General features: G+C 43.2%; 1 protein-coding gene across 9 annotated transcripts in view; it reads left to right on the top strand.

Moving 5' to 3' along the window:
- Nucleotides 1–11,286, top strand: part of Tmcc1 (transmembrane and coiled-coil domain family 1) — a 193,165-nt gene extending 181,879 nt beyond the window's left edge. For all 9 annotated transcript variants that reach the window (XM_020175601.2, XM_020175600.2, XM_074044464.1 and 6 more), the window contains 2 exons: nt 5,520–5,655; nt 7,455–11,286. In XM_020175601.2, the coding sequence (XP_020031190.1) occupies nt 5,520–5,655; nt 7,455–7,769 (451 nt within the window). In that variant the 3' untranslated portion in view covers nt 7,770–11,286. The remainder of the gene's footprint in view (nt 1–5,519; nt 5,656–7,454) is intronic.
- The last annotated feature ends 959 nt before the right edge of the window (nt 11,287–12,245 follow it).

Below are 12,245 nucleotides of genomic sequence, written 5' to 3'. Positions count from 1 at the left end.
GAGAAATCACCATAAAAATGTGTAGTGTTGTTTGAAAGATAAAGATAGGTTCCCTTACTGGAAAGCACGTTAGGTTAGAAAGATCTCAGAGGTCCTTCAGTAGAGGTGCTTTTTCCTACCACAACCCTGACAAGCAGGTCTCATCTTCCTTGAGACAGTGTTTTCTACTTTACATAGACACAGCCATTAGAAACCTTCTTTCTAAAACCTAGCTATTTGTAACTCTGATCCCGTAGTTCTGTAGAGCTACTCCCTTATCTACATGACCTCTGATATCTGAATTCAGCATCAGGAAGTAGTTCCTGTAACTATCTCCATAGAACTAATCCCTGGCAAAGTTTTGACTGCGTTTGTATCTGTTAAGATCATCTTGAGCTCACTTGCAGACCATAGTTTCATCTCTCTTCCACATGTAAAGACAAGCTGCCTTCTATGCTGATTTTGCACGCCGGGTGTGGACATGGGGCTAGGCAGATAATGACAGGGCCAACTCAGAGACCACAGGCTGCTGCTGGAGAATAGTCCAGGCCTCAATACTGGGAACCATTTAGTAGGGTGACATAGATTTTGTTGTGTATTTTGAAGATCAGGTGAGAAGAGGAAAGGGTCAGAAGAGTGTTGGTGTCCTTGTGAACTGTCTGCAGTAGGAAGGCAGAATTCCTACTGTTGGGAATGAAAGCGTAAGTCAGCCTGTTTGTAGTTTTACATAGGGCTCAGGAGTTTTTATACATCTAATAAAAAAGCAAAATTGTACTTCATTTGTATTTTACATCCTAATATTTCTGCAAGTATCCTTCAATTGAAAGGGAAAAGAACAAGTGACAAACATTAGGGTACAAAATGTGGTTATTTGACTTGTGATCAGCCAAGACGATTTATTACTACTCAGCGAACCCATACACATTTGGGTTGTTTCCACTGTTGGCTGTTACAAGTAATGCAGCTCTGAAAATTATGTACTAGTTTTTATGTAAAGATAAGTTTTCATTTTTCTTTGTTATACACTTGGGGTGGAATTGCTGGGCCATATGGTAACTGTTTAACTTTGTGTAGAACTGCCAAACTGTTTTCCAAAGCAGGTTGTACCATTTTATATTCTCACCAGCAGGTTCAACAGGCAGTTCAGCTATCACCACATACTTGCTAACACTTGGTATTATCTTTTTTTTTTTTTAGTGTATATCCATAATTTTTTTTTTTATTGTACCGTCTTCCTCCCATCAAGCTCCAAACCATCATGTCAGTGGAGTACTCTCCATCTTTGTGGCTGTATGATTTGGATCACTGTCAAGATGACTCAGCTTTCTTACTTTTTAGGGGGAGGGGTACTGGGGGTTGAACTGAGGGTCTCCCACTTGCTAGGCAGGTGTTCTGTTACTTGAACCACACTGTCAGCCCTTTTCTCTGTTGGTTATCTTTGAGATAGGGTCTTGCTTTACGCCCAAGCTGGCCTGGACCGTGATCTTCCTATTTTCTATTTTCCACGGGTACAGCTGGGATGATAGTACAGATCACCTCGTTCAGCCATTGGTTGAGATGGAGGTCTCGCCAAGTTTTTGCCCAGGCTGGCTTCAAACCCTCAAACCATGATCCTCCCCATCAGCTAGAATAACAGGCTTGTGCCATCATGCCAGATTTCTTGCTTTTAAAGATAGTTAATCTGGGATTCTTGGTTGGCTTCAAAATGGCATCACAGTGTAAAGTTTAAGAACTTAGGTTTTTAAAGTCAAGCAAACCTGGGTTCAGATCCCTCTTCACATGCTGTGTGATGCTGAACAGGTAACTTTGGAAATTCTTTGAGCTTTAGTTTCCTCTATAAGACAAAGATAACACCTTCTACTCTGTTGAGATTGTTGAAATGAATTTGCATGGCAGCTTAATATCTGCTACTGCTATTTTTCAGTCTTCTCAGGTGATGCATGTGTGAAAGCCATGTTTAACACCGAATAGATCCCAGTAGTCCTCAAACTCCAGAAAGACTATACAAGTTGTGGGCCAAAAGGTTGGCATAGAAGCCTATGGGATACATGCCACAGATGTCACACATGTCTGCTATGTCAGCATGGAAGCTGGTGGGCACTACACATGCCACCCCACACCAGATCCTTTGTATAGGAGTGTTACTTGTTTCTACCCACAACCTTTTCCTTAAATCCCAAGGGACTCATACTTTGTTCTTTTGGTGGTTTTTGTTTTGGTTTGGTTTTGGTACTAGGTATTGAACCCAGGGCCTTACAGTAAGCACCCTATCACTGAGCTATACTGTCAGAGAGACCAACTCTTTGGAAATCACTTTTAAAAAGTATCCACCCCTACATGGTAAAGAAAGAGAATGCAGAAATTATCAAACACTCAGAACATCACAAAACATTCAGCTAAATGTAACTCAGCGGTAGAATGCTCCATCCCTAGCGCTGCCAAAACCCATTGTGTTAAAAATGATAGCATGACAATATGTCAATATTACGGCATTTGGCGAACTTAAAAATTAGTAGAAAATCACTTCTAGAGATGGCATTTCTCTGTGAGCACTGGCCCTGGGCAGCACGCAGATGAAGTGAAAAAGCAGAGTCACAGGGAATATCAACCCTAGTTACCGAAAGAAGGTGATGAGGAAGCAGTCTGTTCTGTTGCTTCAGTGATAGTTAACAGTTTCAGCATGGTGGAAAGCAACACAGAGATTCCTGTCAAGGGTAAAGGAGAACTAAGTAAGGCTTAGTAACAGTGAAAATGGTCTGACCATGACTTCTTAACATTTTTTAATTTCTGTTTATTAGAGAAGAATGGAGTTTATGATATAATTTTCATTGCACAGTTATTAAAAGGAAGAACATTGAGGAGAACATAAAAATTACCTTAAACAGAGAAATTCTTTATATTCCTTAAAAGTTTATATGCTCAGCTGGGCATGGACAGTACACACCTACAAGTCCCTGCACTCAGGATGGGGGAGGATCAAGAGTTCAAGGCCAGCTGGAGCTACATAGCAAGACTGTCTCAAAAAAAAAAAAAGATTTTTTTTTTTAAGAGAGTAAAAGTTTGTATACTATAGATTGTGATCAAAAACAAGAGGAGGTTTGTGGATATAGCTCAGAAGTAGAGTATTTGTGGGCTTGGGGCATGGCTCAAGTGGTGGAGTGCTTGACTGGCAAGCACAAGTTCAAATCCCATACTGCCACAAAAAAAGAAAGTACAAAGGTTCAATCCTGACATTGCCAAAAAAAAAGGAAGGAAGGAGGGAGGAAAGAGGACTTGTTTTAAATGTTTGAGCTTGTTCTAGCTTCTTTCCTTCCCTTTCCCTTCTTTCAAGACTGTCCTTAAACTTGTAATCCTCCTGCCTCAGCCTTCTGAGCAGTATATTCCATCATGCTTTGCATTCCCCACCACACACACAACTGAACCCAGAACTTCACACTTAGGAGACTAGGGCTCTTCCACTGAGCCCTACCCTGGCTCCTGAGTTCTTGTTTGTTCATTTTATTTTGTTTTGTTTTTGAAGCAAGATCTCAGTATGTAACCCAGGCCATTCTTTACCTCACGATCCTCCTGAGTGATGGGATTACAGGTATGCATCACTATGTTTTATCCTGCTTTACTGAGGCTCACAGTAGAGTCCTGTGTGCCATCTTGGTGGTCTGTTCCCCTGTAGATGAGCCCTGCCCAGCTACACAGAGTGAGGATTCCATTCTTACCACCAGAAGATGGAGACATTTTTCTTTTCTTTCTTTTACACTGTTTCTAGTGTTTTTAAGGTGTAGTCTTCATTCTTTTCCCTGCCTACTTAGGTCTTTATTGTTCTGAAGACTCCACACACAACTTGCCTCATTGACCCTCTTTTTTTTTTTTTTTTCTTTTTCTTTTGCAGGGGCGGGTAGTGATGGTACTAGGGTTTGAACTCAGGGCCTTGTGCTTGCTACACAGGTACTCTACCACTTGAGCACACCCCTGCCCCTCATCTGCCATCTTAACCATTCCAGATACTCATTTTCCTAAAACTCTGTGTTTATCATGTGACTCCCCCATGTTGTAATCTGTTCTGGGCCATTTGCTTGCTGTCCATTCTACAATCCCAGTTCTACCTACCTTTAAGATTACCCTATTCTAGTTATTCTAACCCTTTCTACTTCCATCCCTTTTCCCGTGATCTTTTTCCACCTGAAACTTCTGGTCTTGTCCTTTTGCTGGTTCTTCGATGCTCTGCCCAAGTTCCATCTTTTTGTTTGTTTGTTTGTTTTGGTTTGTATTGCTTGAGCCATACTTCGAGTCCATTTTGCTCTGGTTAGTTTTGGAGATGGGTTGTCTCAAACTATTTGCCCAGGTTGGCCTCAAACTGCAGTCCTCCCAATCTAAGACTCCCAAGTAGCTATGATTACAGGGATGAGCCACTGGTGCCTAGTTCCAAGTTCCATCATTATATAGAGTAAACCTTCATGTATATGATCCTAATTGCTAAAGATACAAGGTAGATAAAATTACCCCTACTTCCAAGGAACCTCATCTTTCTGCATTCTTCCTGTTTACAGTGAGCCACTCTGGCTTACCTCTGCCCCACCTCTGCCCCTCAGACACTAAGTTGGTTCCCATCTTGAGAACTCTGTACTTGCTATTGCTTCTGTATAAACTATTCTTTTGTTTTGTTTCACGGGGTGGGGGTGGGGGGCTGTCTGGAATTTTGAACTAGGGCTTTGTACTTGTTAGGTAAGTGCTCTACCACTTGAGCCAAGCCTCTATCCCTACATAAGCTATTCTTCCTTCCACATCTTCAGCCTCCTTCATCTTTCATTGCTGAAGAGAGTTGAACCGGGAAAAAGCCTTACCTAGTCATTGCAATTTTGCCAGCCTCTAGCCAATCCGTCATGTACCTCTATTGGTCTTTATTGTACTTCTCCATACCTGAAATCATCTTGGTTTTTCTGCCTCCTCCTTGCCTTGTAGAATGTGAACACCTGAGTGTAGGTGCTCTGTCTTGCTTACAATACTCCAGTACTTTGAACATACCTGTTGTACGGCTGGTTCTTAATACATGTTTGTTGATAAATGTCTCAGACATTGCTGGCTTTGGCATTCTAGGGCTCTGAATCACAAACGACCAGGTGAGTGAGCTGTCTGGTGTTGGAATAAGCTACTGGTGACTATTGGAAGATCAGTGTCAGGTTGTATGCTATTTATCTTCTAATGAGGTTTGCTCAATTGTACTCTAGTTTTTGCTTCTCTCATGTGCTTCTCAGAGAAGAGTAAGAACTGCCTCGGTATCATGGCATGCTTAAAGCTAACCAGGCTGCGGACAAAGCTACACCTGCTATGCATTGAAAAGATTGTGGAAAGCTGTGCTATCATATGATTTGGCCTTTTCCAGAGACCGAGCAGCACCTACTAGCATGCTGTGTTACCCAAGCCACTCAGTTTGTTTATGCTTTTATTTTCTTCCTTTGCAGAGTGAGTTTTGGGAATTGGATATAAATTTTACCAGGAAAGATACTCACATAATGCATAAAATTCTAACCTTTCTCCTTTCTTAGATGTGAGCGATTAGAAGAACAGCTAAATGACCTAACAGAACTGCACCAGAATGAAATCTTGAACTTAAAGCAGGAATTGGCCAGCATGGAAGAGAAAATTGCGTACCAGTCCTATGAGCGGGCCCGGGACACCCAGGTTAGCATGGAGAATAACTCGTAAAACAAACACTCCAGAGGGTCAGAGAGAAAAGGAAAAGAGAAGGGGGAAGGCAGGAGCATAGAAAAGCTCATGCCACCAGGAGCACACCTGATCTCCAAGGGACAGTGGTGCATTTCTCAAAATTCTCTACCATTTTGTTTTGGGGTGCACCATCTGCTTGGGTTCTTGGGACGTGTTACTTAGGATCACAGTAGTCTCAATATATGGAAAACCAGAGCATTCCGTCTGTGGATTACTGCTTCCTTAAGAGCTGCTCTGATGAGTCCTGTGGCCATCTTGCCTGCCTCCTGCTTCTATGGGAAAGGGGGCTTTTGTCCCAGCTCCTGAATTCAGTTTTTTAGGGGTGGATTGATTGTCACAAGGTTTGAGAACGAGCCATGATGCAATAATGTTTAAAGTGAATAGTCTGTTTTATTCCACAGAGAAGTAGAACATTTTTTTTCTTATTTCTATAAAGAAGTCTTTCTAAGGGAACAGGTCTTGCTTGTTTCCTATGAAGGCATCTTGAAAGAAGCTAGTCTCAGAGAAGGGAGGTGGCCCACGAAACTTGTATTACAGCCACCTAAAAAGGAGTCAAAGGAATGTCCTGATCACTTGTCCAGCTATTATCTTCTGCAAGCCCTGGAATTATGTTTTTGTTTTAGTTTTTTTCTCACAAGATTGTTATGGACTGGACAGCAACCATTATGTATCCATCCTTTAGCTACCTTCAGTCAGTCTAAAGCTTCCTGAGCCCTAGTTCACATCCTAGGAAACCAAGACCAGGAAACACAGTGCTCCACCACCCAGCGTTTGGAAGATGTCTGTCCATGGCTAGGGAAACAGGGTCTGTTCCCTGGATGTTATGTTGAAATTCCTGTTGACTCATGGGTAAAGGTCTTGGCCTTAAGTGAAGCAAATCACTTTTAATGTTTGATCGAGTGTGTGAGCATAGTATCCTCTTTTCAGACATCAACCTCAAAAGGAAGTGTACCATTGTTAGGTAAGGTCACAGTCCCTTTTCCCTGATGTCAGGGATTGGCTTTACTTAGAAAACACCAGGTAGTGTGTGCAAGGAAGCATGGTCAAAGGTTGTCCACTGCATCATGGTCAGAGTGGAAAAGTCGGAAATAACCAGAAATCCCCAAGAAGGGATTGACCAAGTGAGCTATGTCATGCCCACCCTATGAACCACTTTTAGCACTTAAAAGAACAGGGTGAACCTCTGTGTTTTGACGTGGAGAGATCACAAAGACCCGTGGCTGAGTGATAGCACCATGTAGTAGATAAATTCCTATAGAGTACTCTTCATGTTAGATTGGAAATAAGAATAATAAATCCTGTACATTTCCTTAGGCACATACATGTACACTCAAACACAGGCAAAAGGGTGGATGGACAGTGGTACTTCACTGTCAGAGACTGGAATTGACAAAATTATTGAGCGAGAGCTGACCTATTTGAAATTGGGTTTTCCAATAAAAACTTGCTTCATCTTAAACAGGTGTCTGGTGCCACTTGGATTAACAATTTTTGAAAGAAAAAAAATCATTTTTTTGAAGTCTTGTCATTAAAATGTTCTATGCCAAAATAAATAAAAGTGTGGCCACTGGTTCCTGTGAGCCATCCATAGGAATGCAAGGAGGAATGCTAGTCCCTTGAATAGTGAGGTACGGCTCAAGCATAGTTAGAATCACAGGCGTAACTCAAGGTGCACCTGGCTTGCCGGCGGGGCAGGTCAGCCACTCAGAATATTTGTGAGCAGCAGCCTAACCACCATCCCGTTTGGCCCGCAGGAGGCCCTGGAGGCATGCCAGACCCGCATCTCCAAGATGGAGCTGCAGCAGCAGCAGCAGCAGGTGGTACAGCTGGAAGGGCTGGAGAATGCCACTGCCCGGAACCTTCTGGGCAAACTCATCAACATCCTCCTGGCCGTCATGGCCGTCCTTTTAGTGTTTGTGTCCACAGTCGCCAACTGTGTGGTCCCCCTCATGAAGACTCGCAACAGGACGTTCAGCACTTTATTCCTTGTGCTTTTCGGTGCCTTTCTCTGGAAGCACTGGGATGCGCTCTTCAGCTACGTGGCCCGGCTCTTCTCCCCCCCCAGATGATGCTGCTCAGGGCTCCCCCCTGGAGCGTGCAGCACCCACGCTGACCTGTCCCACCACAAGAGCGTTGAGTGAATCTGTTTACATTAGAATAACATTCTTTTCTTCAAGAGACGCAATTGCAATAGTATTTTTTAGATTTTATCCAAGAAGTTTTTTGGGCGAAATCTTGGATCATTTTTATGTAGCATGATTTTCCTTGGGATGCAAATCTTAAACAGTCCTTTAACATGAACCAACAATCGGGAGCACACTGAAGGGCATTCTAAATTGTGGCTTGAAGGACTGCACTAAAACCCACTAAAAAGATGCAAAGACCTAACTAGGGCACACCAGTGACACCTAACACCCAGCCCTGTCTGGGCTCATGCCATGCTTCCCTGTCCCAGACTAACTCTACTGTGAAGTCCTACCACATTCCAGGTCTGAATTTTTGGATTCAGGGTGGACTTTCCCTCATCTGTGGAAGAACACGTGGATCTCCCTGGCTTTCTCACCCGTTGGCCATTCATGCTAACACTGGAAGTCTGATCCCTTCTGGACCTGGTCCCTTAAACTTTGCCAGGATACGGAAGGGAGAGCGTCTCGCCCGCAGGACCGCTGCACGGCCCTCACAGTATGTGAAGTAGCCCTATACATCCTTAATTTTAAGCAAATCCCTTGGCCGCACTTTTACGGTTTTGGTTTTTTTATATGTGTATAGTTACCAACTTAAAAATAAAAAATCCAAACAGCATACTTGAAGAATGTAATACTCAAACTCTCAGTGCTTCCTTATGGTTTCTAGTAGGATTTTTTTATTGTTATTATTATTGGGTTTTGTTTTTTTGGTTTTTTTTTGGAAAGGGTTGGGAAGTCTTTTATTTTTCCTTTGAAATAAAGAAGTAATGTTTTTAAATGAAGCCGTGTGGATATTTAAGTGTGCTGCTCCCTCTGATCTTGAAACCGGGTGAGGAAGAGACTGGCTGGAAACGCTGCTGCCCTCTGCTGCCCTGTTTTGAGATGCAGCTTAAACTTCCTCTGGCTGCTGCTGCTGTTTGGTGTCCTGCCACCCCATACCACTTCCTGGGCTTGGCTTGGTTGGAGAGGCGAGGGGAACACAGTTTCCACAGCCAGCATGGTAGGACTGGGATTTTTTTTTTTTCACCCCGAGAAAATGTTCACCCAGTGACAGTAGACTGGGGTGGATGTTAAGAAAAATTGAGACTATCTTGTGAGAGTCGTAAATAACTCCTTGTTTCCTTAATTTACTGTTCAGCACCCTCTTATTACTGAAACCAAAGTGATGTGGAGTCTTCTGTCTGCATTTTGGCCCCAGCATCCTTAATTTCAAAGCTTTATTTTGTTTACCTGCAGGTGATTCTTCTAACGAGCAGAAAAGGAAAGGTCAGGTTAGAAGGATCCAGGTTTTGGGTGCACACTGTTGCCAGCTTCCTGTTAACCTAGACTGACTGACTAACCTGATATGCGCAGTGGACTTGTATGGGCAGTTGAGAAAGATGAACAGAGCTTGCTTCCCCATCCTGAATACAGTTCGGTCATCCTGGTGGAACTTGAACTTTCATAGCTTACCTAGAGAGCTTGGTTAATGTTTCCGTGTGACTTAAGAGTATTGGTTCTCTCCTGGCCTCTCTCTGTACTGCTGTGGTGCACAGAGGGCATGTGCTGTGTCCTGAAACCCCACTAGGACCTTCTTTTGGAACTACAGTAGCATTGCCCTGTCTGCCAGGATGGTCACCTTATAGCTCCAACCTCCTTTCACTTTGCTGAGCTGGCCCTCTTAAGTCAGCGTGCTGTCTCCATACCCACTTGATATTTTAACTCAGGTACCCCAGTCTTCACCCCATCCCCAGATGACTGTCATTCACCTCACTATTACACCCACAGCAGGGACCACAGGGATGATTTTTCTTTTTAAAAACTCATTAGGACCCATTCGTGTTCATGCCAAAACAAATTATCCCTGTGAGCCTATATACTTAAAATGTATAACTTTGCCTAAAAATATTGCAGTGACTTCAGGCAGAAGTGCCAAAGGACACAATGACCTTGCAAACTAGCCATTGCTGCTGTAGCTTAGTCATTTGGTGCAGAAGAGAACCCCCTAAGGTTACTGGGAAGATGCTCCACTAAGTCTGTGGTTTTTCTAAGGTGGAACTTTTGAGTCTCCTACTGCATGCAGACTTACTAAGTTTTGCAGGCACTGGATGTCACTGTGATAGATGGGTCGAAATTAATCCCTTTTGCCTTGAGACAGTTTGTATCAAAGGAAGGATCTCACCTCTGGAAAGCCCCTGGAGCTCCAGCCAAACATACCCACACTGACTTTCCATCTTCCTCTCAAACTGTCTTGGGAAAGCCTTTCAGTGCAGGTCAGGCACAGTCAGCTTTCTTGCTCATTTGTCTCCAGTCACTCACCAGGCCCAACAGTTGTCTGTATTTACTGCTCTTGGTAACATACTACTGTTCTCATGCCTGCCTGTATGTTTTGCTGCCTGTCCCTGTTGCCTTTGCGTTTCTTTGCATTGTGGCTGTTCTTGGACTTTTGTCTGTTCAAAAAGCACTTCTGTAACCCTGCTCTTACAGTTTAACAGTTCTGAGAGGAACATACCCTCACTCTCATGCTTCTTCTCTTTGAAAAAAGGACTGTGTGCTTTCCCTGTGAAATGAAGCATTTCTTCACTACTTGTTCATGCTGGTGCCTAGCCTGGGTGAGTGAGGCTGGCTGTGCTGGCCTGGGTGACTCTGCTCAGGTTGTAGAATGGCCATTGTTCTATATTGTTCATGGTAATTGAAGGGCTGTCTGCTCCAATTTCAGTACCTTGGTATACTCAGTGCATCCTTAAGATGGAAAAGCAGGTTAAATTTTGTACATTACTGACTGGGTGGGGGTTCTTCTCTCTCCCATGTCCCAATTGGAGTAAAAATCCGATGCCAAGAAGAACTGTGGAATCAAGCCTTCCTTGCTGGCTGTGTCCTAAAATTAAGAGTATTTCCATGTGGTCTTCACTGCATTTGGTTTTGTTTCTGATTTGATGTTCCTTTGAGGTACAGTCAGAGGAAATGCTGGATTCCAAGTGAGTTCCAATGAGGAGCTGCCTTTCAGCTTTGGAAAATCTGCATTCAAAATCAAATCTTATAATCATCAAACTGACACAGGCAAAATTACAGTTCCCACACCATCACCCTCAACGAAACCTGGGATTTTGAATGTGACTCCAAGAGTTAACATTTCTGTCTGTGTGTTGTGTATGCTAGGTGACACCCTCAGTAGGGATTGACTACTAGACTGTACGTGTGCTTTATCAAAGTGTGTAAGAATAAAAACTCACATGCACGAACTGAAAAGTAAGAAACGACACTTGTGAATGCGTGAACATTAACACTGTAGTTGATAGATCTTAAGCTGCTAATTGTTGAGAGAGAATTAAATTTATGTGCTGTCTGGTAGCTGCTGATTCTCAGCAGCACTTTTACTGTACATATAAATTGAAATAAAGACCTCAGCTATTAACTCGGTGATTGGACTCAGGTTTGTTTTGCTCTTTATTTTTGCGTATTGTTTCCAGTGGCAAGTGCATCAGTCTGAAACCTGCCCACTGGTTGTTCACTGCAAAGTGTGTGTATGTGTGTATTTTCAGGTGTCCCAAAGCCATAATGGCAACTGGGCAGTGGCTACAACCGCCCTGGATTTAATAAACATCATTTCAGATGGGCACTTTACCCATAATTCATTTAGAACAGTAGATGAGACTGATTTTCATTTCTTTCCATGGGCATTCAGGCAGTGCCCCCAAATCTAATGACTCCAAAATGGGCATCATAATCCCTCTGTACTTCCAAGGTTTTGCGAAAATTATTACTGATGTGTGGAAACATTCTTTGTCAGCCATCTTAACATTTGATGTTCCTATGTGTGTGTAAAGACAGTCTAAGCCTATCTGTGGTTTTTTAAAGAATTTCTTTTTTTGCAGCTCTGGAGATGGAACCCAGGGCCTTGCACGTGCTAACCACACCCCACCCCAAGATATAGTAATTTGTGTTAGGATTTCTCCCTCATGAACCCTGGAAGTCCAGAAGCTCTGAACTTGCCTGTGACAGTGCATCAGACAGGCTCTGATGACTCCACAACCCAGTGTGAATGTCAGAACCCCAGTCTAGTTTACTAGCTCTGCATCTCTTACCCCATCTATAAACTAGTGAGAGCTTTAAAACTAAAAAATGCATGGCTCACCTGGAGGATTCTGGTGTATTATTTTTAAATTCCATGGGCCAAAGAACACCAGCTACACTTGTAACTTTGCATCTGTGTAGTTAGTGAAGATCAGCTCAGTACTTAGTACCAGGCACGTGCAGTTACCTCAGCTAGTTCTCCTTGCAGTCACTGTGAAGGTAAGGGAACTGAAGCTTGGCTGCCCAAGCCAGGTGTGGTGGGGCATACTTGTAATCCCAGCACTCGTGAACTAAGACAGGAGGGTC

This window comes from Castor canadensis, chromosome 10, assembly GCF_047511655.1.
Source record: "Castor canadensis chromosome 10, mCasCan1.hap1v2, whole genome shotgun sequence".
Lineage (NCBI taxonomy): Eukaryota > Metazoa > Chordata > Mammalia > Rodentia > Castoridae > Castor > Castor canadensis.
Note: the sequence above shows the minus strand (reverse complement) of the source record. Positions and strands in the feature narration are given on the sequence as shown.